The following is a 22814-nucleotide window of genomic DNA, read 5'->3' on the forward strand; positions in this document are numbered from 1 at the left end:
AGAGGTCCAGGACCGTAGCAGGAACAGTCGGTGATCGTTGAAGAGGCTCCTCTGCGGCGGACTGCAACGACGATGATGAACCAAAGAAGCGCCTCCTCACCGCTTTATAAGGTGAAGGAAGGCCTCTCCGGCGAAGAGGAAGGTGAGCCTTGCGACGTATACGCCCTCTGGGGGCCATTGGATCAGCAAGCTGACCTTCAGCAGTCCTCCGAAGAGGAGTCTCTGTGAGTGAACTCCCCCGAGGGGGAGAATCACCGGCAGGAGAGACTGTTGGACTTAAGTTCCTCCCTCGTAGGTTGAGCAGGAACGGGAGAAACTAAGCCTTCAGCTACTGCGGGATGAGAAGAGGCAGAGGTATTAGGATACCGCATTGGATACCTCTGACACCACAACGTTGACAATAGACAGAGGATCAACCTCTGCAAAAGTCGGTGATTGCTTGACAGCGGCAGCCAATCAGATGATGTCAAGAAGCGCTTCCTTGAAGGGCGAACCCTCGAGCCCCAAGGAAGACCAAAGCTGAAACAAATTGGTTAAAGATAAATCCTCCCCCGGGGGGGAGAGGTGGAACTGCATCGTTAGGGGAGGCAACGCCATCTCTCGAACCCCGAATTCAGGAAACAAAAACCACGGTCTACGCTACCACTCGACGGTCTCTCGAAAGAGACCGATCGAGCGGGAGCTTCGGAAGAGGTTTGGGCAACGGAAGAAGAGTCCTTGGGATTTTCTCCTTTCAAAGAAAACTTCCTAGGAGAAATATCCCGCCTGGACTTCTTCTTACGTCGCCGAGAAAACCTCTCCCACTGGGAGGTAGACCACTCCCTACACTCACCACACTTATTACCACTATCACACCGTTGGCCTCTACAGTAAGGGCAAAGGGTGTGAGGGTCTGTCTCGACCGCCGACATGAATGTTCCACAGGGGCGGTCGGGTAATCCAGGATAGGTGCGCATAATCGCAGAGGCCAACTTCACACTCAAACCTGTTACAGAAAAAGCAAAAAGACATTAATGGCTGCCAAAAGAGAGGTGAGGATGAGAGCGGACACGTCCGACTACCATCCGAGCCGAGAGCAAAGTGAGCTCAAGCACAGGTGTGTGTGTGCGTGTGTGTGTGTGTGGGGGGGGGTAGCAAGCTACCCTCCCCTACCCCCGCTAACTAGCAATGGGGTAGTAAGCCCTCGTTAAAACGCTAATGGCTCGTCATTTCAGCTACGCCGAAAGTAATACCCCTATTAAATAGCGTGGTTTGTATGTCAGTTACGGAACAGCTACTATTTACAGCTCTCCATTCCAACAATGTATTTTCTGCTCTTAGTGTCATCATCATTCCTACCCCTTTCCTTCCAACTCCATCAGTTCTTCCTGAGTATGTATGTCTGTATGTATGTATGTATATGTATGTAGGTATGTATATACTGTATGTATGTATAATCTATATTTATGTTGCCACACTGAAATTGGTCTAACACAGTATAATTCTTTTTGTATTCATATTTTACAGCTATTACTTATTCCACACAAGCCTTTCATTGAGGTAAAGCCCATCTTTCCCAATCCCCATACACCATGTTTCAGTTAGGGCCAAGATATCCAAACTATATTTCAGAAATTCATTCTCCACTTGCTGTAACTTACCAATCTGATTCATGGCTCTAACATTCCAATTAACAATTTCCAATTTTTCTTTAGTATTTATAAACCACACTTTCATTCCCCACAACTCCGATCCATAATGATGGGAGAAGTACAAGAGGAAGGCCAAGGTTTGGGTGGATGGATGGAGTGAAGAAAGCTCTGGGTGATAGGAGGATAGATGTGAGAGAGGCAAGAGAGCGTGCTAGAAATAGGAATGAATGGCGAGCGATTGTGACGCAGTTCCGGTAGGCCCTGCTGCTTCCTCTGGTGCCTTAGATGACCGCGGAGGTAGCAGCAGTAGGGGATTCAGCATTATGAAGCTTTATCTGTGGTGGATAACGGGGGAGGGTGGGCTGTGGCACCCTAGCAGTACCAGCTGAACTCGGTTGAGTCCCTGTCAGGCTGGGAGGAACGTAGAGAATAGAGGTCCCCTTTTTGTTTTGTTTCATTTGTTGATGTCGGCTAACCCCCAAAATTGGGGAAAGTGCCTTGGTATATGTTTGTATGTATGTATTTATAAACCAGTAGATTCTTAGCACCCAGCTCCTCCCGGGACTGGGGGCCATTCTGTTATTTTTGCTTTCCATAGACTGATTAAATCCAATGAGGATTTATTGGCTAAATTCATCAAAGGATAGCCAGTCCCTTGCGATGCACAGAGCTTATCTAACTAGGGCAAGTGACCCCTACCGGTCCATAGTAATTCCACTAAGATGATCCGCCAGGCATCAGGAGTAAAAGCCGAAGATATCTTATCTCTATCGCCTTAGTACAATCCGTCGCCCTGCTGCCAGTGACTTCATCAAGATTTAGGGAAGCCTTCCCTTCACGCCTCAAGTTCTCGTTACTCCAACAAGTTGCTCATCCGCTTATACAACCGTTAGCAAACATGGATTGCTAAGCGCGGTAACGCTAAGATATACCGCCTAGCACAGTAGTAGTAGTAGTAATAATAATAATAATAATAATAATAATAATTTCAATCATTTTACTTTGCAAGTATATAAACAATCAAAACAACAATAGGTAATGAATAAGCCTCAGTTGTCAATTTCAATGTGATCTTCACAGACAATGAACCTTTTGTTGCTATCCAAAACTAACCTCACATATGCAGAAGGATTTAATATTCCACAGAAAGATATTTTTTCCACTTGCGTCAAAACATTAAAGCATAATGTATTCTCTCATGAAACATGTTTATTTGTATAGACCTTTAAGTCATACACTAAACTTGATTTTCTATCTTGTAAATTCAATAAGTATTTACAAGAAAAGAATGAAAGCAGTTAAAACACTTATGAAAAAAGGTAAACAAAAACTACGGTATTAGTTTTTATAAAACTCACAAAAATGTAAAGAACCATCTATCAACCTCTTATCTTATTATCTACTAAAAAGTGTTTATACCTACCTTGGCTACCAGATGATGAATTCACAAAAGCACCAGGTGTTTGAGAGTTCCCAGCAATAACTGAAGATACAGAAGTCGACTGGGTGCCATTAGCAGCTGCAGCTGCTGCTGCAGCATTGCTATTTGCTATCCGAGAACTAACTCTGATAGCTTGCGTCGGATGCTGGTTCGAGGCCATACAGCTTTTTGTAGTTGGTCTTGCCCCAGACACCTGATTTGGTGATAGACTGCTTTTGTGTGGCGTAAGCGACGAAGGTGGGGATTTGGCAGTCGCACACAATCGTGTGGGGGAGCCAGTTGAAGTGATGAGAGTGCCCGGAAGTAGAAGTGGCGATCCTGGTGTCGATACGGAAGTAAAGGCGAGAGGAGGAGATGATCCCGAGGTTAAGGCAGTTGCTGTTCCCCCGACGGGATGCACACATTGCGTTCCTTGGTTAGGGGAAGTAGCCGCTACAGTCTTCATTGTCACACGTGTAATAGGGGGAGAATTCCCAGCAGCAATGGACGTGTTACGTCTTCGCCTCCGTGCCTGCTGACGCAAAGCATGCTTGCCAGCTGCACCAGGGTACGAAACTCTTCGAATTACAGCGCCATTGACCTGTGATAAGGTAAATCTACTTATTTATCTATAAATATAAATCAAGCAACTGAATGAGAATAAAATACATAAACTACCATGATATTTAGGAGCAAATATAAACTCTGACTGCAAGAAAGTGAAATGCAATACTATAAAGGATTAAAGATAATACTTCATTAAACAATAACAGTAAGTAAAACACCTAAATGCTGTCAATATATAACCAACTTTAAAAGTAATTTACACTTTTTTAAATGAAATTTTATTCTTCTAAACGCTATACAGTACTTTAAAATAGGTAATGTCTTCAGAGCTAGAACGATCATTATCACCGTTAACAAAGTACAGTGGTTAATGACAGGTGACGAGCGCGGGCTAGCAGCCCTTCCCCACTTTTCTGTCAAAATCCTTTCCACTATTGACTTCTGGCTCAGGACTGAGAGGGGTGGTTGAGGTGAGAGAAGTTCATCTTTAAAGGACTTGGGTTTGTATAGCTGGGAAAATAAAAAGTGCTTTTAAGAGCTATTGGATCTAATACGTATACAAATCTTTCAACCTTTTAAAAAAGGAAGTTCCTTTAGAACTGAACTGCTTGGTTTCTATTCTTCCCTGGAAAATGCCTGTCTCCCTGGTCATGTACAAGAGCAAGGGAGATAACTCCAAAATCCTATCAACTCATCATAAGAATGAATAGGTTAATAGGCGCCTGGCCAGTAATTGGCTATGCACCTTCTGGTACTAAATCAATGAAGGAATCTTTCTCCCTCTCTCTAGGAGGGGAGACTGAAATACCTGGAATGTGGAATGAAATGCCTGGCACATGATGGCCAAGAGCCTTGTATTCATTCCCCCAACGACTTCCTTGTGTCAAACACGCTATCGGTGATCTACATTGAAAGAGCTTCCGGAAAATATGCATGAGTGTAGCAGTCCCTTCACACTAAATCCACCCTGAAAAAACTTGCCCTGTTCCAGAGACATACTATAAAATACCAAGCCATTACTGTATCCACTAAATCTTCAGTAATTAGCAAACTAAATCAGGAGAGCAAAGTGCTATAGTCTCTTTGACATTGTCTTGGGCATTGTCAACAATGATGCTGGAAGAGAAGACAGCCTTCTTTCTTTCACAAAGAAAAACCTGCCTTTTAACGGGAGAACACTATCTACATTCAACACATGGGAATGATTGTGAACAATAATGTCCCTACAAAAAGCAGTGTGGATTTATCACTGGATTAGGCATAAACTGACTGTGTCCATCCTTTCACACACATAGGTAGTAGGTTGGCCAAGACACCAGCCCCCATTGAGATACTATCGCTAGAGAGTAATTAATGGGTCCTTTGACTGGCCAGACAGTACAACATTGGACCCCTCTCTCTGGTTACGGTTAATTTTGTCTTTGATTACAAATACACAGAATAGTCTGGCCTATTCTTATCCCATTCTCCTCAGTCCTCATACACCTGACAACACTGATATTACCAAACTATTTTTCTTTGCTCAAGTGGTTAACTACTGTAATGTAACTGTTCAATGGCTACTTTCCTCTTGGTAAGGGTAGACGAATTTTTAGCTAAGGTAAGCAGCTCTTCTAGGAGAAAGACACTCCAAAATCAAACCACTGTTCTCTGGTCTTGGGTAGTGCCATAGTCTCTGTACCATGGCCTTCCACTGTCTTGGATTAGAGTTCTCCTGCTTGGGGGTACACTCGGGCAAGCTGTTCTATCTTATTTCTTTTCCTCTTTTTTTTTTTTTTTTTAAGTTTTTATAGATTATGTATGAAAGATCTAATTCACTGTTGTTACTGCTCTTGAAATATTCTATTTTGATTTTTTATTCTTCTCTTGTAATTTATTTATTTCCTTGTATCCTTTTCTCACTGGGCTATTTTATTTCTATTGAAGCTTTTGGGGTTATAGCATCTTGCTTTTCCAACTAGGATTATAGCCTAGCTTTTTAATAATAATTTGAATTCCTATTTTGTTTCATCATTAGCACGAAGCCAACATTAAACCACTCATACCAAAAAATGTGTGAGAGAAAGATTTATCCACCTTGGGTGAGATGGAACATTGTCTGTACTAGTTGCAGCCGAAGACAAAAGTGAAGTGTCTTTGATAAGAAAGTAGGCAGTGCTACTTGCCGGCACTTACTACCTTATACTGTTTACCTCGATAAGGACTTCAACGGCCATTCCAGCACTGCTAAAGACATTCCCTATTTCAAAGGATGTAGACACGTAGGAACAAAGAAGTCTCCACACACAAACTGAATCGTAATATTTTTTCAATGTTTAATCAGAATGAACATAAAAAAAACTCTGTTTTTCTTACCTTGGGAGGCAATCCTTGTAATAAATCAGGAGGTTCTGGAGGGACAATGACAGCTGCATCATCTGTATGCTCCACCAACTGGTTCAAGCCACTGCCGAGAGTATCCCTGTTTTCATCCCCTCTCTCAATGCTCATCTCCTGAACATCCTCAACATTACCACCCGGTTCTGCACTATCTTCGAGTAGCAATGCAGTCCCATCATAACTACTTCCGTCAATCACTCCGACATTTCCTCCATCTTCCCCCCTACTCAACTGGTCCATTTCCAAATCCTCACCTGTAAGTTAATGAAAATTAATACAAAACTGTTCCGTGAAGTCTGCTATTTGAAATTAAGGTATCAAGATTTTGCTTAGAGCCTGCAAGGACTCGCATATACTCAGCTTATCCAGACAATTTAAGTATACTGTGCAGTATCAGTTAAATAACTATACTGTACACCAAAATAACAAAATAACAAATCTTTCAAAAGTAATTTTCATTTTTCATATACATGCAAACCTCAATCCTTTAACAGGAGTTTGACATCAGAGAAGGTAGAGTGAGAATTAAAACTTAACAAGGTAGTTATAATTACTGACAGGTAGTGCCAGGGAAGCCATGCCCCCTCTGTCAGTTGTTATTACAGTAATGACACACATTTTCATGTTGTGAGTTGCCTTTTACATGTAAATAGCCTAATATTGTAAGTAGTCTGGGAGTCACTTAATTTTTGGCCAGTATCATTTCAGCAGTTATTACATTGTGTCCCGGGCCCTTCCATCGCTTTAGTTTTTTGAGGATAGCTTCGACTTCAAACACAATGAATTCATTCATGGGCACAATGTTATTTATCATAATCTAATCATAAATAAAGATCCCTTTGCTCAATATCTTCCTTCTTTGGGCGAGACCGTCGCTCCATCATCTCTCTCCTTCATTAACCCTGCTAATATCGTGGATATTACCCACTTCTGAACTCTTATTAGAGGGAATTTCCTTCTTCCTCATGTTAGCAAGATGTTGAAATTATTTTTTCCTCTGGCATGATGAAATTCTTGCTGAAACCAAGAAAAACAGACGTAAAAGCGAGCAAATGTTAGAGGTCAAACTCAAACGTGTACTCTCCGAGGTTTGTGCTAGCCCTGAAGGATGTAATCATAAATTTCCTGTCTTGTGACTCATGTAATCTATACAATGCCAATGCGCATTTGTTTTATATTAAAATGTAATAATTATCAAAATTTACGATAACAAGAAATACTGCATTTTCTTCTAGTATCAATGTTTCTGGCTTATTGAGTTATTTTTACTAATTACCCTGTAACGATGAAAGTAGGAGGAATTTTGACAAAATATTTTGTATGTGCATTCTCCATTGCCATACAAAGCTCAGTGAATTTTTTCAGGATATATTGTCACACAAGGTCGGTCCCTTAAAATATTCCTTAAATGACTCAGGCAAACATCATTTAAATATTCTAGCGCATGACCTGCCACTAACTTTTTCTGGATGCCTCTTTTCGACAAAAGCCGCCACTTTATGGTAGCAAGCTAGAGCCTCCTTAATTTCTGCCGGGGATCATAGCGTCATCCTCCTCCCCTTCGCTGTTAGAAAGCTGTTCCTGAACTTTGTTCACCTGCATGTCCTCCAACTCCTTCAGGTCATCCATCGCAAGTTCCTCTTGGTGCTCCTCGATAAGCTCATCGATGTTGGCCTCATCCACTTACAGACCCATGGACATCTCGAGTATAACGATCTCGGCAACCTAAGATTGAGCAACAGATTCAGGATCTTCAACATTTTTGGAATCAGCTTCAGCTTGGTCTGAGGGGAAGACCTCGAAATCTCCTGCGGACGGCATCAGGCCACAGCTTCTTCCACACACAGTTCAAGGTGTGCCTCGAAACCTCCTGCCAAGCTGTATAGATGATTTTGAGGCATATCACAATATCAAAATGCTCCTTCAAAACTTCACTAAGGGTGAGGTTTGTGCTCTCAGTGATTTCGAAACATCGTAAAGAGGTATATCATATAAATTTTCTTACAGTTGGAGATCCCTTGCTGGTCCATGGGCTGGACGAGAGGGGTAGTGCTTGGCGTAAGATAAAGAGAAACTTAATGAACAAATACTCAGCTAGGATATCTTCCTCAATGACAGGAGGGTGAGCAGGGGCATTGTCCAACACCAGTATGCATTTTAAGGGTAGGCGCTTCTCTTCTAAATATTTTTTCACAGTTGGGCCAAAGCAAAGATTTACCCACTTGGTGAGCAAGATTCTTATTACCCAGTCTTTTTCATTAGTCCTTCACAAAACCTGAAGCTTTTCCTTCATCCCTTTGTGGGCCTTGAAGGCTCAAGAAGTGTTGGAGTAATACACCAGCAAGGGTTTCACCTTACAATCACCACTAGCGTTTGCATAGAGTGCAAGGGAAACGCTGTTCTTCATAGGCTTATGCCCGGGTAGCTTCTTTTCTTCTTCCGTGATGAATGTCCGAAGAGGCATTTTCTTCCAGAAAAACAGTTTCATTACAGTTGAAGACTTTCTAGGGACTGTAGCCTTCCCAGACAGTCAACTCTTTGAACGTCCTAACAAGGGCTTTGGCCGTTTTCGTTTCTGAGCTTGTAGCCTCTCCATGACGCTCCACCGAAAGAACGCCAGACCGTCTATTAAATTTTTCAAACCACCCCCAAAGAACCTTGAACTCTGGGATTCCTGCTTCAATGTCCCTTCTCCTGCGTTGGCTTCCTCCCTAACACGGACAAGATCACCGAAAATGGCGCAGGCCTTCTGGCAGATTATCACTTTGGTGATTGTGTCTAGGGGGATTTCCTTGTCCATAATTCAGACAAGCAGCAGTCTCATCATCTCTTCGTGGAAGTGGCTTCTCTTGCTGGAGAAAACAATCATGCCCTTTGAAGGTGTTACCTCTTTGATGGCTTCCTTCCGTTTTAGGATCGTTCCTATCGTAGACGGATTTCGGCCACATTACTTTGCGATCACACTTAACCGCACACCAGTCTCGTATTTCTTGATTATTTCCATCTTCATCTCCATAGAAACCTTCATCCTCTTCTTTCTCTGCATATCAGCAACTTTCTTGGGAACCATGGCTAATAAAGTAACGTAATATCACAACACGATGCATGATGCATTACAATATTCACGAAAGCGAAATCACTATCTCAAAGTCAACGCATAAGATACCTTTGCCAAAACAAAAAAAAAAAGAGGAACGCCAATGCGTAGATGCACGATGGGATACAGTACAGTATATGCTGACCAATAGTAGAGCAGGATCTTATGGCGGTAACTAGCATTTGAGTAAAGATATAACCAATAGAAGCACGGGAGGATGGTGGCGAGTTCATGGGATGGTGGAATGCGAAATTCAAAATGAATCTCGGACACGGTCGGGGTCTCGTAACGTACCTCTTTTCGTTGCAAAACACATTTTTCGTGATGCGAGTCGTAAATTTCTTCGCATCGTTTCGTAGCGTGAAAATTTCGTAAGCAGATTCTTTCATGTGAAGGGGTAGGACTACATTATTATTACAACTAGTCGTTGACTTACGACAGAGATAGGATCTCATATTATTACTTGTAATTGTCGTCAAAACACACACACACACACACACAGAGCACCTCTATGCTCCACTAGCCTTGTATCGAAAGCTCTTTTCAAGATGGTCACTGTTCCCTTGATGGCAGCAATCTGCACCTCATTTATGCTTGGGCAAAATGGTATCGCCTGCATGTATTATTCAGGTTTATCTTCTTAAGTCCTGTTGGCCCCACCACCACAGGTATTATTCCTATTTCTTTCAGTTCCCATGTATTTTTCAGGTCATTCTTCAGTTCTTGATATTTTGTTATTTTCTGCTTCTCAGCTCTATTGAGGCAAAAATAACAGGGTACTGTCACATCTATAATCTTTGCTGTTTTTTGTCTTTATTCCAGATACAGTATGTAAATCCCTTTTCTTTTTTCTTGCATGAAATGAAAGAAAATACTAACTTACCAAGCAAACGTAGTCCATTTTCATAATATATAAAGAAATATTTTATTTTTTTAAGAAAGTATTTGTCCCATTACTGTACTTTTTTTCTAGATAAATATCGATCTATTATCAGAGATTAAATAAAACTAGAGCAGTCAAATTTACCCTAGGTATTACTCATAACAACCAATACTTGATATTTTGATAATGGGAATACTAATACTAACTGTTAGCCTATTGGAAGGAAATCACAGTATTGCCCCGTTCCTTTCCGTCGCTAATATGATGTCACCTGACATATGATATGAATTCGACGGATATTAAATCTTTACTTAATGTACTTTTTACTGAAAATGGATAGTGTATAGTATCAATAACACAAAATGCAAGTTTACCAAGATAAATCAGTTTATTTTTTATACAAGAAAATAGATTATTATTAGCGTAGTATTTCCGATAGACTTGTGATGTCATCACCCTGAAAAAATTATTGTAAAGTCGAAAAGTCATAAGTCGCATACAGTGATACCTCTACATACGATCTTAATTCGTTCCAGAAACTACTTCGTATGTTAAAACGATCGTATGTTGGAGCAAATATTCCCATAAGAATACATGGTAATTGATTTAATTCGTTCCTCAGCCTAAAAACCCATAATAAATCCTTAATAAATGGCTACACATAATTACACGTGACATTAATACAATGCCTGTATAATAAATACATATTACAAACCAAAAAAAAGAACATAATAATGAAATAAATAAAAAACGGGTTGTAATGTAACACTTTACATTAGCGACAGGCCAGCGCAGGTGTAGGGACTTCTACGCAGGAGACGGAAGATCAGCGAGGAGGTAGGGACGGTGACTTTGTACGATAACGTGTACGATAACTTACACTAACTTACACTACTACGTGAACTTTAACTTAACTTAGCTTATATTTTTTTTTCATTTTTATAATTTTATATTTTTTTTTTACATTTTTTCTTTTCTTATTTTTAATTTTCATCACTTTCACTCGATTCGGTCTTCCTTTTCTTTGCTTCACTTTCTTTCTTTCATAATGATCACTAGACCGTTTTAAAGACTTTTTAAAGAAACTATCGAGTAAAAGTTGCTTTGTACGACTTTTGAGGATTTTTCTAAAATGCGTTAAGCAAACATCATCGAACTGCGCAACAACACGGCAAACCTGAAGTTTCTGTGGGTGATGCTTGTCGATGAAATCAACAACGTGTTGATGATATGCCAACATCTGTTTTATTTCCGCCGTACCTAAGATTTCGCCTACCTCCTCGATCTCCTCCGACTCACTCAACTGCGCTTGGAACTCATCATGCTGCATGGCTTGCAACTCCTTAAGTTCCTCGGTGGTGAGCTCTTCATGATGCTCATCGACGAGTTCGGTGATGTCATCTTCATCCACCTCCAGACCCATGGACTTGCCAAGGGACACAATCTCTTCGACGTCTTCCTCGGCGGAAAGCACAGGTTCATTCTCGGGGCCAAAACCTTCAAAATCTCTGGGAGCTACAGCATCAGGCCAAAGCTTCTTCCAAGCGGAATTCAGGGTCCGACGAGTTACTCCCTCCCAAGCCTGATCAATGATCTTTAAGCAGTGCACGATATTGAAGTGGCTCCTCCAAAATTCACGCAAAGTTAAGTTGGTGCTTTGCGTGACATTAAAGCACTGCTTAAATAAGTGCTTGGTGTACAGCTTCTTAAAATTCGAGATGACTTGCTGGTCCATGGGCTGGAGGATAGGGGTGGTATTCGGTGGAAGATACAACACCTTGATGAATTTGTATTCGTCGATGATATCATCCTCGAGTCCGGGGGGGTGAGCGGGTGCATTGTCCAAACAAAGCAAGCACTTCAAAGGCAAATTCCTTTCCTGAAGATACTTCTTGACAGCAGGGCCGAAAACTACGTTTACCCATTCCACAAAGATATGCCTAGTAACCCAAGCCTTAGAATTAGAACACCATAGAACATGTAGCAGGTCTTTATTAATTCTATGTGCTTTAAATGCCCTAGGGTTTTCGGAATGGTAAACTAACAGAGGCTTAATTTTGCAGTCCCCGCTGGCGTTGGCACAAAGCGCAAGATTCAACCGATCCTTCATTGGCTTATGTCCAGGCATTTTCTTCTCTTTGGCGGTAATCTACGTTCGACTAGGCATCTTTTTCCAAAACAGACCGGTTTCATCACAGTTGAAAACTTGCTGCACTACGTAACCTTCCTCCGCCACGATGCTTTCAAACTTTTTAACAAAGTCTTTAGCAGCCTTAGTGTCCGAACTCGAAGCTTCTCCATGACGAACAACTGAAAGAATCCCGGTCCGTTTCCTAAATTTCTCGAACCAACCTCGAGACGCCTTGAATTCCTCCGTCGTAGGATCGGCTGAACTCTCCCCCGCGTCACCCAGAGAGCGCGCCACCTTCAAGTCACTGTAGATAGCGCTGGCCTTCTCACAAATGATCGTTTCCGTGATCGTATCGCCAACAATCTCCTTGTCTTTGATCCATATTAACAAAAGTCGTTCCATCTCTTCAAGGGTAGGGCTACGACGTTTAGAAATAATCATGATCCACTTCGAAGGTTTCACTGATTTAATGGCCGACTTCTGTTTTATGACCGTCGAGATCGTCGACATATTCCGGCCATATTGTTCAGCCAGATCGCTAACACGTACACCTCGCTCATGCTTTCTATGATTTCCTGCTTTAATTCTAATGAAAGCATAGACTTCCTCTTTTTCTCACCACTGCTACTACTTCCTGAACCGAAACTAAGCTTATTAGGACCCATGATTACGGAACACAGAAAACAACATTTGAAAAGGCAAGATAAAAAACTTAAAACTGAGCGAATAGAGGACAACCACACGATGCACACGCGATGAGAGGACTGATCAAGGTGACGCTCGATTGGCGTCCCTCCGATGTGCTGCCGTCTAGCCGCGTCAACAACAAACTACGCTGGACGCTTTCAAGAAAATTCCACGGGTAAGCGTATTGTTTACGTCGTATGTTGGGGCAACACTTCGTATGTTGAGACAGAAATTTGGTCGAATTTTACTTCGTATGTTGGAAAATTCGTATGTTGGGACAATCGTATGTAGAGGTTCCACTGTATGTCGTAAGTTGACGACTAACTATATTATTATTATTATTATTATTATTATGATTATCATTATTATTATGATTATTATTATTATCACAGTACTAGCTAGCTAGTTAGAAAAGCAGGATGCTATAAGCCCAAGGGCTCCAAGGAAAAATAGCCCAGTGAGGAAAGGAAATAAACTACGTGAAGTAATCAACAATTGAAATAACATACTCTAAGAACAGTAACACCATTGAAATAGATCTTTTATAAATAAACTGTAAAGAGAGACTTATGTCAACCTGTTCAACAAAAAAAACATTCACTACAATTTGACCTTTTTGAAGTTCCACCAATTCAACTACCTGATTAGAAAGATTATTCCCCAACTATCACTCATAACCTTTAGGCCTGGAATTTAAGGGTGGTTGAGGCAGGAGGAGTGAAAGTTTATATAATAGGGAAAAATACAAACCAACATCCTTTAGTAGGAGACTCATTGTCAAGATTTTGTCAGAGCACCTATAGTCAATTCTTTTTAAAAAAGTGAGGCAGATTTGCACGTCCTCGCATGGGTGCCCTTTTAGCTCGGAAATGTTTCCTGATCGCTGATTGGTTGGGCAAGATAATTCTAACCAATCAGATAGCAGGAAACTTTTCCGAGCTAAAATGACAAATTCGTAGATAATTTGTATTTTTCCTAACTATACAAACCTTAGCTATTTAATAGGGGTATTACTTTCGGCGTAGCTGAAATGACAAGCCATTAAAATTTAACGAGGGTTTACTACCCAAACCGCTAGTTAGCAGGGGGTAGGGAGGGTAGCTTACTATCCCCACACCCCTCACACACACCTGTGCTTGAGCTCACCTTGCTTGGAGGCAGGACTTCAAGGGGGATAGGGCTGGCAGGCAAGTTTGGTTAAATAGCTAAGGTTTGTATAGTTTGGAAAAATACATATTACCTCCGAATTTGTCATTTGTTCCGTAACTGGAATACAAACCACGCTATTTAATAGGGGTGACTCACCCATTTGGAAGGGTGGACGTCCCAGCCAGTTCTGGCTTTTTTTGGTTTGCCCGGGGACTCGTTATTTGAGTGTGTAAGCACCCAAGAAATAAGGAGTCCCTGCACCTCGCTAGAGCCTGGCTACGCAAGGACTGCGGCCTATGCAAGCTGTGTTTAAAGGTATGAAGAAGTGTGACTCGTCCTAGGAAGTTGTTCTGAAGTTCTTTAGATGGAAACTTGTAGACTAGGACTTTCCCAATACCACCTCGTCAGGGTATGGGGACGTAACAGAATTAACCTTAATACTAGGAACACAAGGGAGCATGGTTTACCTGCAGTGGTTTGAGGTCAGCTATGCAGAGAACCCAAGATGCTGCTTTCCCCAAGAGAGGGGATGATGAAGAAAAGAATAAAGGCCAGTCAAACCTTTTCATTCATGCGGACTAAAACCGGGTCTCCAGCCTCCAGACGCCTTCTTTACAAGAAAGAGTCGACTGAAGAAGCCTTGAGATTCATCAAGGACCTCTTGGAGAGCGCCCTTCTTCAACAGGGTCTGGACTTCTGCCTGAAGGGCTTGCCCCCTTGCTGATCCCATGGCAAGGGAGCTCAATGACACTGGATTCGTCGTCAGGGGAGGTAGAGATATTATGAACGAGACGCGATATCCTTGACTGATCACGGAAATCGTCCAGGAATCGGCCCCCAGTTGCTTCCACCTGTCTGAGCAACTTTGTAGGCATCCCCCTACTGGTGGACATGCAGGGGGACTGCTTATCCTAGCGTTTGCGGCCTCGGCTGCTCCCTCTAGGATTCTTGCCTCCCCTGGAGGACTTTTTGCCTTTAGTATCCTTGACAGGAAATGGCTTAGACACCACGGTCTTCGCTGCTGTCGTCGTTTTAGCGGTCTTGGCTGGACGGGACTGCTATGGTGCTAGAGGCTTATAGGGCTTAGATGTTAAAGCCCTATGAAGGAGGGAGTCTTGATGAGACTTTCTCCACCTCTTAGCGGCCTGTTCCACATCCTCAGCCTCAAACAGGATTGATCCCTCTAAAGAGGAATGTCTGAGCCTATTGATCTCGGTGCCAGGGACCTTCTGATGGAATCTCTCGGATACTGCATCCCAACGTTTCAGGATGGTGTTTGCCCACAAGTTCGAGACTTGGTGGGCCAGAAACTCGATCGTGCGAGTGCCTGAGAGGAGGAACGTCTCCATAGCTTTCCTAGTACGTTCTTTGGAAAAGTCCTCAGAACGTATTAGGATACCTAAGGTCCCTAACCAGATGTCGAGCCACGAAGTGGCTTGCATAGCACACTTCGCAACTTTCTCCTGGTTAAGGATCTCGGTCGCCGAGAATGAGACCTGCCGGTTGGAGAGTCTCTCAAGAGGGACTCCCCTGGTAAGCTCTTCTAACGAGTGGTGAAGCGGAAGAGCTAAACAAGGCTCCTTAAGGATCTCGAAGTACCTCCTCTGCTGTACGCGAGGAAGAGGAAGGAGCTTGTTGGTGGCACTGGAACGGTTGGAGGAGGACATCTCGGAGAGCTGTACAGCAATCTTGTCCCTGGTACTCTTAACCCCCTGAGACTAGGGCAGAGCTGCACTGGTCTTGGAGGGTTTCTGAGTACCGAATACACGATCTAAGACCGTGTCCTTGCCCTCTTAAGGAGAGACCTCTGGGTCAGAAAAGCCGTTGAGAGCCCTCATTAGAATCAGAACTTGCCGAAACGCATGTTCTGACTCTTGCTGTTCTCCTCCTGACGTAGGACTTGCAGCAAAGTCTCCTGACCCCAAAGGCTCTTCTTAGGGAGAGTCGTGGACATTCTCCATGTGGCTAGTTGGCTCCGTCCTAGTTCTTATAGAGGACTTTGGTAATGTCTTAGTCCTTAGATTCCTTCCTGGGAAGGATGTAGGACTCTAACATTGAATAAGATGGTAAGTTTCTTCCAGTCCCCATCTGGGAAGACACCTCAGTGCGAGGAGAGGTTTCCCTCATTGGTGCGATGGAGGAAAGTCTCACCTCATGTGATTCCTCTGAGGACGAGAAATCTTCGTCCGACAGGGAAGGAGAGATAGTCTGGGGAACAGAAGGAACCTGCCTCGAAAGCTTACATGGAGTCAATTTAGCCCGTGTAAAAGTTACCGCGTCTGGAACTCCTCTTTTCCTCTTCAAAGGGGTTGAAACAGCCAAGGATTCGTGACCTAATTCAAAGAAAACATTCTTGAACGTCTGCGTAACGGCTCTGATTAGTGCACCGAACCAGGGCTGTTGGCTGAGAGACGCCCTGTCAGATATCCCCTTTGAAGGGGCAGGAATTGAAGGATCCCTGGGAGGAGTTCTCATTGGTGGGTTCGCCTGGAAAGGCTTAGGGATCCTGGTTTTGTTGGCGCATTGCGCGCATCTTCATACAGGAAGGGCGACGGCAGGTCGGCAGGTCTGTCGGGTGGAAGGTCGACGTGTCCTTTGAAAGGACGACCTTCCACCGAAGGGGATCGTGAACGATCCGCAGAAAGGTCCTGGACCAAAGCAGGACCAGTCGGTGATCGATGACGAGGCTCCTCTGCGGGGGACTGCAACGAAGATGTAGAACCAAAGAGGAGCCTCCTCACCGCAGGTGAAGGAAGGCCTCTCTGGCGAAGAGGAAGGCGAGCCTTGCGACGGATGCGCCCTCTGGGGGCCATTGGATCAGCAAGCTGACCTTATGCAGTCCTCCGAAGAGGAGTCTCTGTAAGTGAACTCCCCCGAGGGGGAAGAAACACCAGCAAGAGAGACTGTTGGACTTTGTTTCTCCCTCGTTGGTTGAACAGGACCGGGAGAAACTAAGCCGTCAGCTACCGTAGGGTTTGAAGAGGCAGGAGGTGATGGGTGACACCGCATTGGATACCTCTGACACCACAACGTCGACAATCGACAGAGGATCAACCTCTGTCGGAGGCGGCGATTGCTTGACAGTGGCACCCAGTCGGATGTAGTCAAGTAAGACCTCCTTGGAGGGCGAAGCCTCCAGCCCCAAGGAGGACCAAAGCTGAAAGAGAGGGATTAATGACAAATCCTCCCCCGGGAGGAGAGGTGGAGCTGCTTCGCTAAGGGAAGCAAAGCCATCTCTTGAACCCCGAGTTTGGTAAACAGTACAACGGCCTACGCTACCACTCAACAGTCTCTCGAAAGAGACCGACCGAGAGGGAGCTTCGGAGGAGGTTTCAGCAACGGAAGAAGAGGCCTTGGGTTTTTCTCCTTTCAAAGAAACCTTCGAAGGAGAAATATCCCGTTTGGACTTCTTCTTCCGTCGCCGCGAAAAGCTTTCCCATTGGGAGGTAGACCACTCCCTACACCTGTTATTGCTATCACACCGTTGGCCCCTACAGGAAGGACAAAGGGCGTGAGGATCGGTCTCGACTGCCGACATGAATATTCCATAGGGGCGGTCGGGAAATCCAGGGCAGGTACGCATAATAACAGAGGCCAACTTCACACACAAACTGTAAAAGGAAAAGCAAAAAAAGCATTAATGGCTGCCAATGGCGGCGAGGCTGAAAGCAGACACGTCCGACTACCATCCGAGCCGAGAGCAAAGTGAGCTCAAGCACAGGTGTGTGTGTGAGGGGGGGGTAGCAAGCTACCCTCCCCTACCCCCGCTAACTAGCGGTGTGGGTAGTAAACCCTTGTTAAATTTTAATGGCTCGTCATTTCAGCTACGCCGAAAGTAATACCCCTATTAAATAGCGTGGTTTGTATTCCAGTTACAGAACAAAGGGCACCGCTGGGAGTCGGTGTAAATGCGCCTCATTAAAAAAAATTGAGTATAGTTCTCTACAGGAGAAGGGTGACATATCATGCCAACCTCAAAATGGTCAGTGCATGGGGATGCCTGTACCAAGAATAAATAATACTGTTTCAGAGGATAACCCACATGCTGTACAGAATGTGCCTGTATTAATTATGAAGTTGGGGGAGATACAGTAATTCTTAAAAGACCAATAAAAACTGGTTGCTACGCTATGAAGTTTATCTACATCCAATGTCCAATTAAGTTCATAGCTGCTTACCTGCAGCAAAACAAACACAAAAACACAGATGTACGCACACACACAGTTTGTTTTTCTTGTCCTATACGGGAGTTAGGCTAGTTACTTAACTTAACCTTTGGAGCAGCCACCACCGGACCAAGGATAAGGGTACTCAATGTCTTGAGGGTATATTCCTGCAGGTATTGGGAAGTAAAGGTTTTCTAGTTTTACCAGACCTCTACCCTTTTTCCTCAGCGCTGAGGTGGACCCGACACCCCTAACTTCAGAGTCAGATAGAAACAGTGTTCTAGGATAGCTTTCTCTATCCTCCCGGTACTAAGAAAAATTTGATGCTTAGACAAGAAGCACCTAGTTCTCAAAGATAGCACAGTAGAGCTCTCACACAACAGAGAAGCTTCTCGATGCCTCCTGACGGGAAGAGATTGAGGACTAGAACCTTGATCTTGTGTCCAGCCTAGTCTTGAGTCTTAACCATGAACTCAAGAGAAAACTAAGAGAGACCTTCCATCTTTCAGAATAACTAGTGATATACGAGCTGCCATGTAGTTCACCATCTTGCTTTGCCAAAGCTAAGGCTAGCATAAAAAGTCCTGGAATCATATATATATGACAAATTTGGAAATATTTTGCCTTTTTCCAAACAATACAAACCTGTAGCTATTTATAGGGATTATACTTTTGGCAAAGCTTGAAAGGTAGCTATAAGACTTTTAGCAAGGTATAAACAACCCTACCGCTAGTTAGCAGGGGGTCACACTGACACACACCTGGGTTATTTCATTACTTTATTTGCAGGCAGGACTTCTTGGGGGACAGGTGATGGCGGGCCAATTTGCATATATAGCTACAGGTTTGTATCGATAGGAAAAATACAAATTACTTCTAAATTTGTCATTTGTTCCGACACTGATAAAAACCCTCGCTATTTATAGGGCTTAACTCACTCCTTAGGAGGGTGGAAGTCAAAACCAACTGGCTGGTCTTTGACCCGGGGTTTTCCTGTACATGCTCTGCACGTAACATGGAGAAACCCTGACACCTCGCTAAACAATTCATGCAAAGCATGGTTAGCAGCCTGAGCAATCTGTGTAAATGTGTGATATTGGCAGTGAGACTAGTCCACGTAAGAAATCTTACAATCAACCATAAATGTTACCCAATCCCACCTCGCCAATGGGTATGAGGATGTAACAAGTATATCTCACTATACCAGGTTATACACGGGAAAATGGTTCTACCTGCAGACAGTAGAGGCCAGCTTTGCAGAGTACCGTAGGTGCTGTTACCCACAGAGGGAAAATGAAAGAAATAAATTGGAAGTCTTTCTTTGGCATTCCTCCCAGACTTAACCATATTAAAACTCTACCCTCCCCCTCTACTACTTGTCCATCAAGGAGCTTGAGGTATTTTAAACCATTTATTGTGTAGCCAGAGACTCCATGGAGAGCGTCTCCATGTTCCTGTGGGTCACATAAGGAGAAGGATCAGGATTCAAAGCTTGGCCCCTCACCTTACGAATCTAAGCTAAGAACATGTTCTAGGTGATCCTTCTCTTGACCTTCCCCGGGCTGACGAAGAGTGATGGCACCTCAAGTTCTTCCCTACCATAGAAGCTATTAATCTAGATCATAGGCCACACTACGAAGGACACTCAATCCACAGATCTCGAAACTGGAGTACAAGTTGCCAAGAACGAAGTCAAGTATTACCTAGCCCCTCGCCGTGAATGAGATGTTGCTGGCGACCCATGTGGTACGCCGACTCTCTTGGCTGAGGCTAACATGAGCAGGAGACCTGTTCTCGAGGTCAGGTGAAGATCTGCTGCTTGGAGTTCTGGGTCAGAGAGGACACCCTAGGTGACTGAATGAAGAAAACTATGCCTCCGTGAAGGAAATTTCCCTTCCGACTGAGGGCAGGTTGACTTTCCTGTTCACAACTTCTTGTGGAAAGGGGACTCTCTGAAAAAGGAGGAACTGAATAGTCTCCAGGTGTGAAGTCGCAGCAAAGCTAAGGCTTTGTGAAATATATTGACATGTGGCTGTAAGAGTAGACCGTGTCGTGGTGGGAGTTCTCTCAGGATTTCTGTCGGGAGTTGCAGACACATGAACTGGATGTGACAAGTTTACCAGGCGAAAAGACTCTTGCTGGCGAGACAAGTCTGATGGGCGAAGTCTTCTAGCAAGACGAGACTGCCAACGACGAGGATGCTACGAAGGGCAATGGAGGGGAATGGACTAGTCAAATTCCCCCAGGAGGAATCTCCTGAAGAAGACACCACCAGGAGAAGGAAGTCTTTCCCGCGGACGGGAATAAAGAGACCAACGTCTGTTACCACTGTTGGCGATTCTTCCCGCAAGCAAGAAGATTGCTGAACAAAGGCTGGAGATGGGAGCCTCCCTCAGAAGGGGAGTGGGCAAATCTAATTCCGACCGGAGGAACCCCCCGAAGGGAGGACCAAACAGGTGAAGGAAGTCTTTCCCGTGAACGTGAAGTGACCAACATCTGTTGCTACTGAAGGCATTTCTTCCCGAAAGTAGGACGATTGCATCTCAAAGAAATTCAAATAACGGTACCATTCGGTCTTTGACCAGAGCCCTGAGAAGGAGTGGTACGACATGTGACCCCACCCCTTTTCTTTGATGCATCTGAAGGGAGAGTCAAATCTGGGAAAGGGAAACGAATGAGACTCTCGTCTGTCAACCTTCTTCTCAGGTTCATCTACTGCCCGGGTCTCATAGAGAACCAGAGAAAAGGAAGATCCCTCGTGCTAAAGCATATGGGATCTGGCTGCCCCCAGAGACCGATGCGGGCTTGACGAACCAGAGTGAAACAGTAACATATAAGACATACCCACAAGTGATAGAAGGTGCGTCCCAAGGAAGGAAGCACTATTGCCATCCTCCCCCTTGGATCCTGTGGCTCTGCGGATAAGTTCTGCAGGCTGATAACTATGAACATGCCTAAGGATACCTGTCTCTGACAAGAAAGTTGGGATATCTCTAGAGATTTACTGCAATCCTCATATTGTGGTTAACTCGAGACTATTAGGATCAGCCAATCCTCCTGAAGTCTTCGGAAAACAGGGCAGATCCTGTAAGACCAGGTTGCCACTAGGGTAAAACCCTCGTGCAAACCTGAGGTTCTATCGAAATTGTAGCACCGTACTTTGACATGGAAAGCCTGTATAAACAAAGAAAGCTTCCTTGATGACGGATGTCCAGGAAAGCTAAGAGTATGAATCCTAGTGGTTGAACGTGCACTAGAAGTCCTGGACTAACTGCTTGTTTGACCGTAAGCCTTCTCTTTGCCGGACAGTTTGATGCTCAAACTTGTTCCTAGAGGAGAGGACAAAACTGGAGACTTCTATAGGAAAAACCGACTGTAGAGGTCGGAAATATATTGATAAACATCGGTTGTCCGACGGGATGTTCGGATCGCGAAGATTAAAGAGAAAACTGCAATCACCTCAACAGGTGGGTGGAAGAGACGGAAGTGCATGCTCTTGTAACTGGGCTGGGGATTTTCTGTCCTTGGCAAAAAGAGTACTTCAAACTCATAAGAGTGGATTATCTGCTACTGGAAAAAACCTCACTCAAGGACGAAAAAGGGAGTTTTCTCTAAAATAGAACATCAGCTGACAGGAGAACTACAGCAGCAGAATAACTTCATTATCCGAGGGTTGACGAACAAGACCGAGTCAAGCTAAGGATTGGTCGTATATGCGTCTCCGGGGAGGCTTTAGATGCTCGTACAAAGATCCGAGGGAGCAAGAAGAGATGTCGAAAACCTCTGGTGTTCTCAGGAGATAACCCATCCAAGGGCTGACTTGACCCCCATTGAATAACTTCGCCGGACGGAAGAATCCTAGCAACTATAGCCGTAGCGCAAGCCAGCGCTGAATTCAATCACTTAGAAATGAGGGGATGAAAAAGGGAATAACCTCATGGGGTTATGTCTCCTGAAGCCTGTCTGGACTGGAAGGCTGAGGAGCTGATCCAAGGAAACAGCCCAAGAACCCCGTCCGAGATCCAACAAACGCTCCTCTTGTGGAGAGAAGATAAGCTAAAATCCCAAAATGGAGTTTTTATGATAAAACAAAGTTTTATGAATACTTACCTGGCAGTTATATATATATAGCTTAAGTCTCTGACTTTCGGCAGAATTTTTGTGGTGGTTGTGCGGTTAGGTGATTAACAACCCTTACAGGGTGGTACTAGGAATCATTCCCGTTTTCTGTTCTTCAGTTCATCTATGCCCGACCTGTCTCCTGAGGGGAGGTGGGTGGGCCTTAGAATATATATATATAATTGCCAGGTAAGTATTCATAAAACTTTGTTTTATCATAAGTAAGTATTCAAAAACTTTGTTTTATCATAAAAATAGAACTTACCTGGCAGTTATATATATATATAGCTAATTCACACACTTGGAGGAGGGTGATAGACACTAAACATCGTTGGGGAAACAACCAAAAAAAGTTGTAGTATAAAAAACACCTTGATTCCTTACCTGTAAGGTAGCTGACTTCAAAGGTTCCTGCCTCTTGAGTCGCTTTCCCTTAGGAGTGTCAGCCAGGATGTGACCTGCAATGCTGAAAACACTCAATCGAGTCTGTCAATGGGTGAGACCAACAATCTGACTAGACTTCAGGACTACCTATTACCCATATATTAAAAACTGCAACCTTACAAAAACAACCACCTAACCTTG

At 43.8% G+C, this 22814-nt stretch overlaps 1 protein-coding gene across 6 annotated transcripts in view; it reads right to left on the reverse strand.

Moving 5' to 3' along the window:
* Asx (Additional sex combs) overlaps window positions 1–22814 on the reverse strand; it is a 163416-nt gene that overhangs the window by 101937 nt on the left and 38665 nt on the right. For all 6 annotated transcript variants that reach the window (XM_068346360.1, XM_068346357.1, XM_068346355.1 and 3 more), the window contains 2 exons: window positions 5974–6251; window positions 3055–3652 (listed from right to left, as the gene is read on the reverse strand). In XM_068346360.1, the coding sequence (XP_068202461.1) occupies window positions 3055–3652; window positions 5974–6251 (876 nt within the window). The remainder of the gene's footprint in view (window positions 1–3054; window positions 3653–5973; window positions 6252–22814) is intronic.

The sequence above is a fragment of the Palaemon carinicauda genome, chromosome 22, assembly GCF_036898095.1.
Source record: "Palaemon carinicauda isolate YSFRI2023 chromosome 22, ASM3689809v2, whole genome shotgun sequence".
Taxonomy (NCBI): Eukaryota; Metazoa; Arthropoda; class Malacostraca; order Decapoda; family Palaemonidae; genus Palaemon; species Palaemon carinicauda.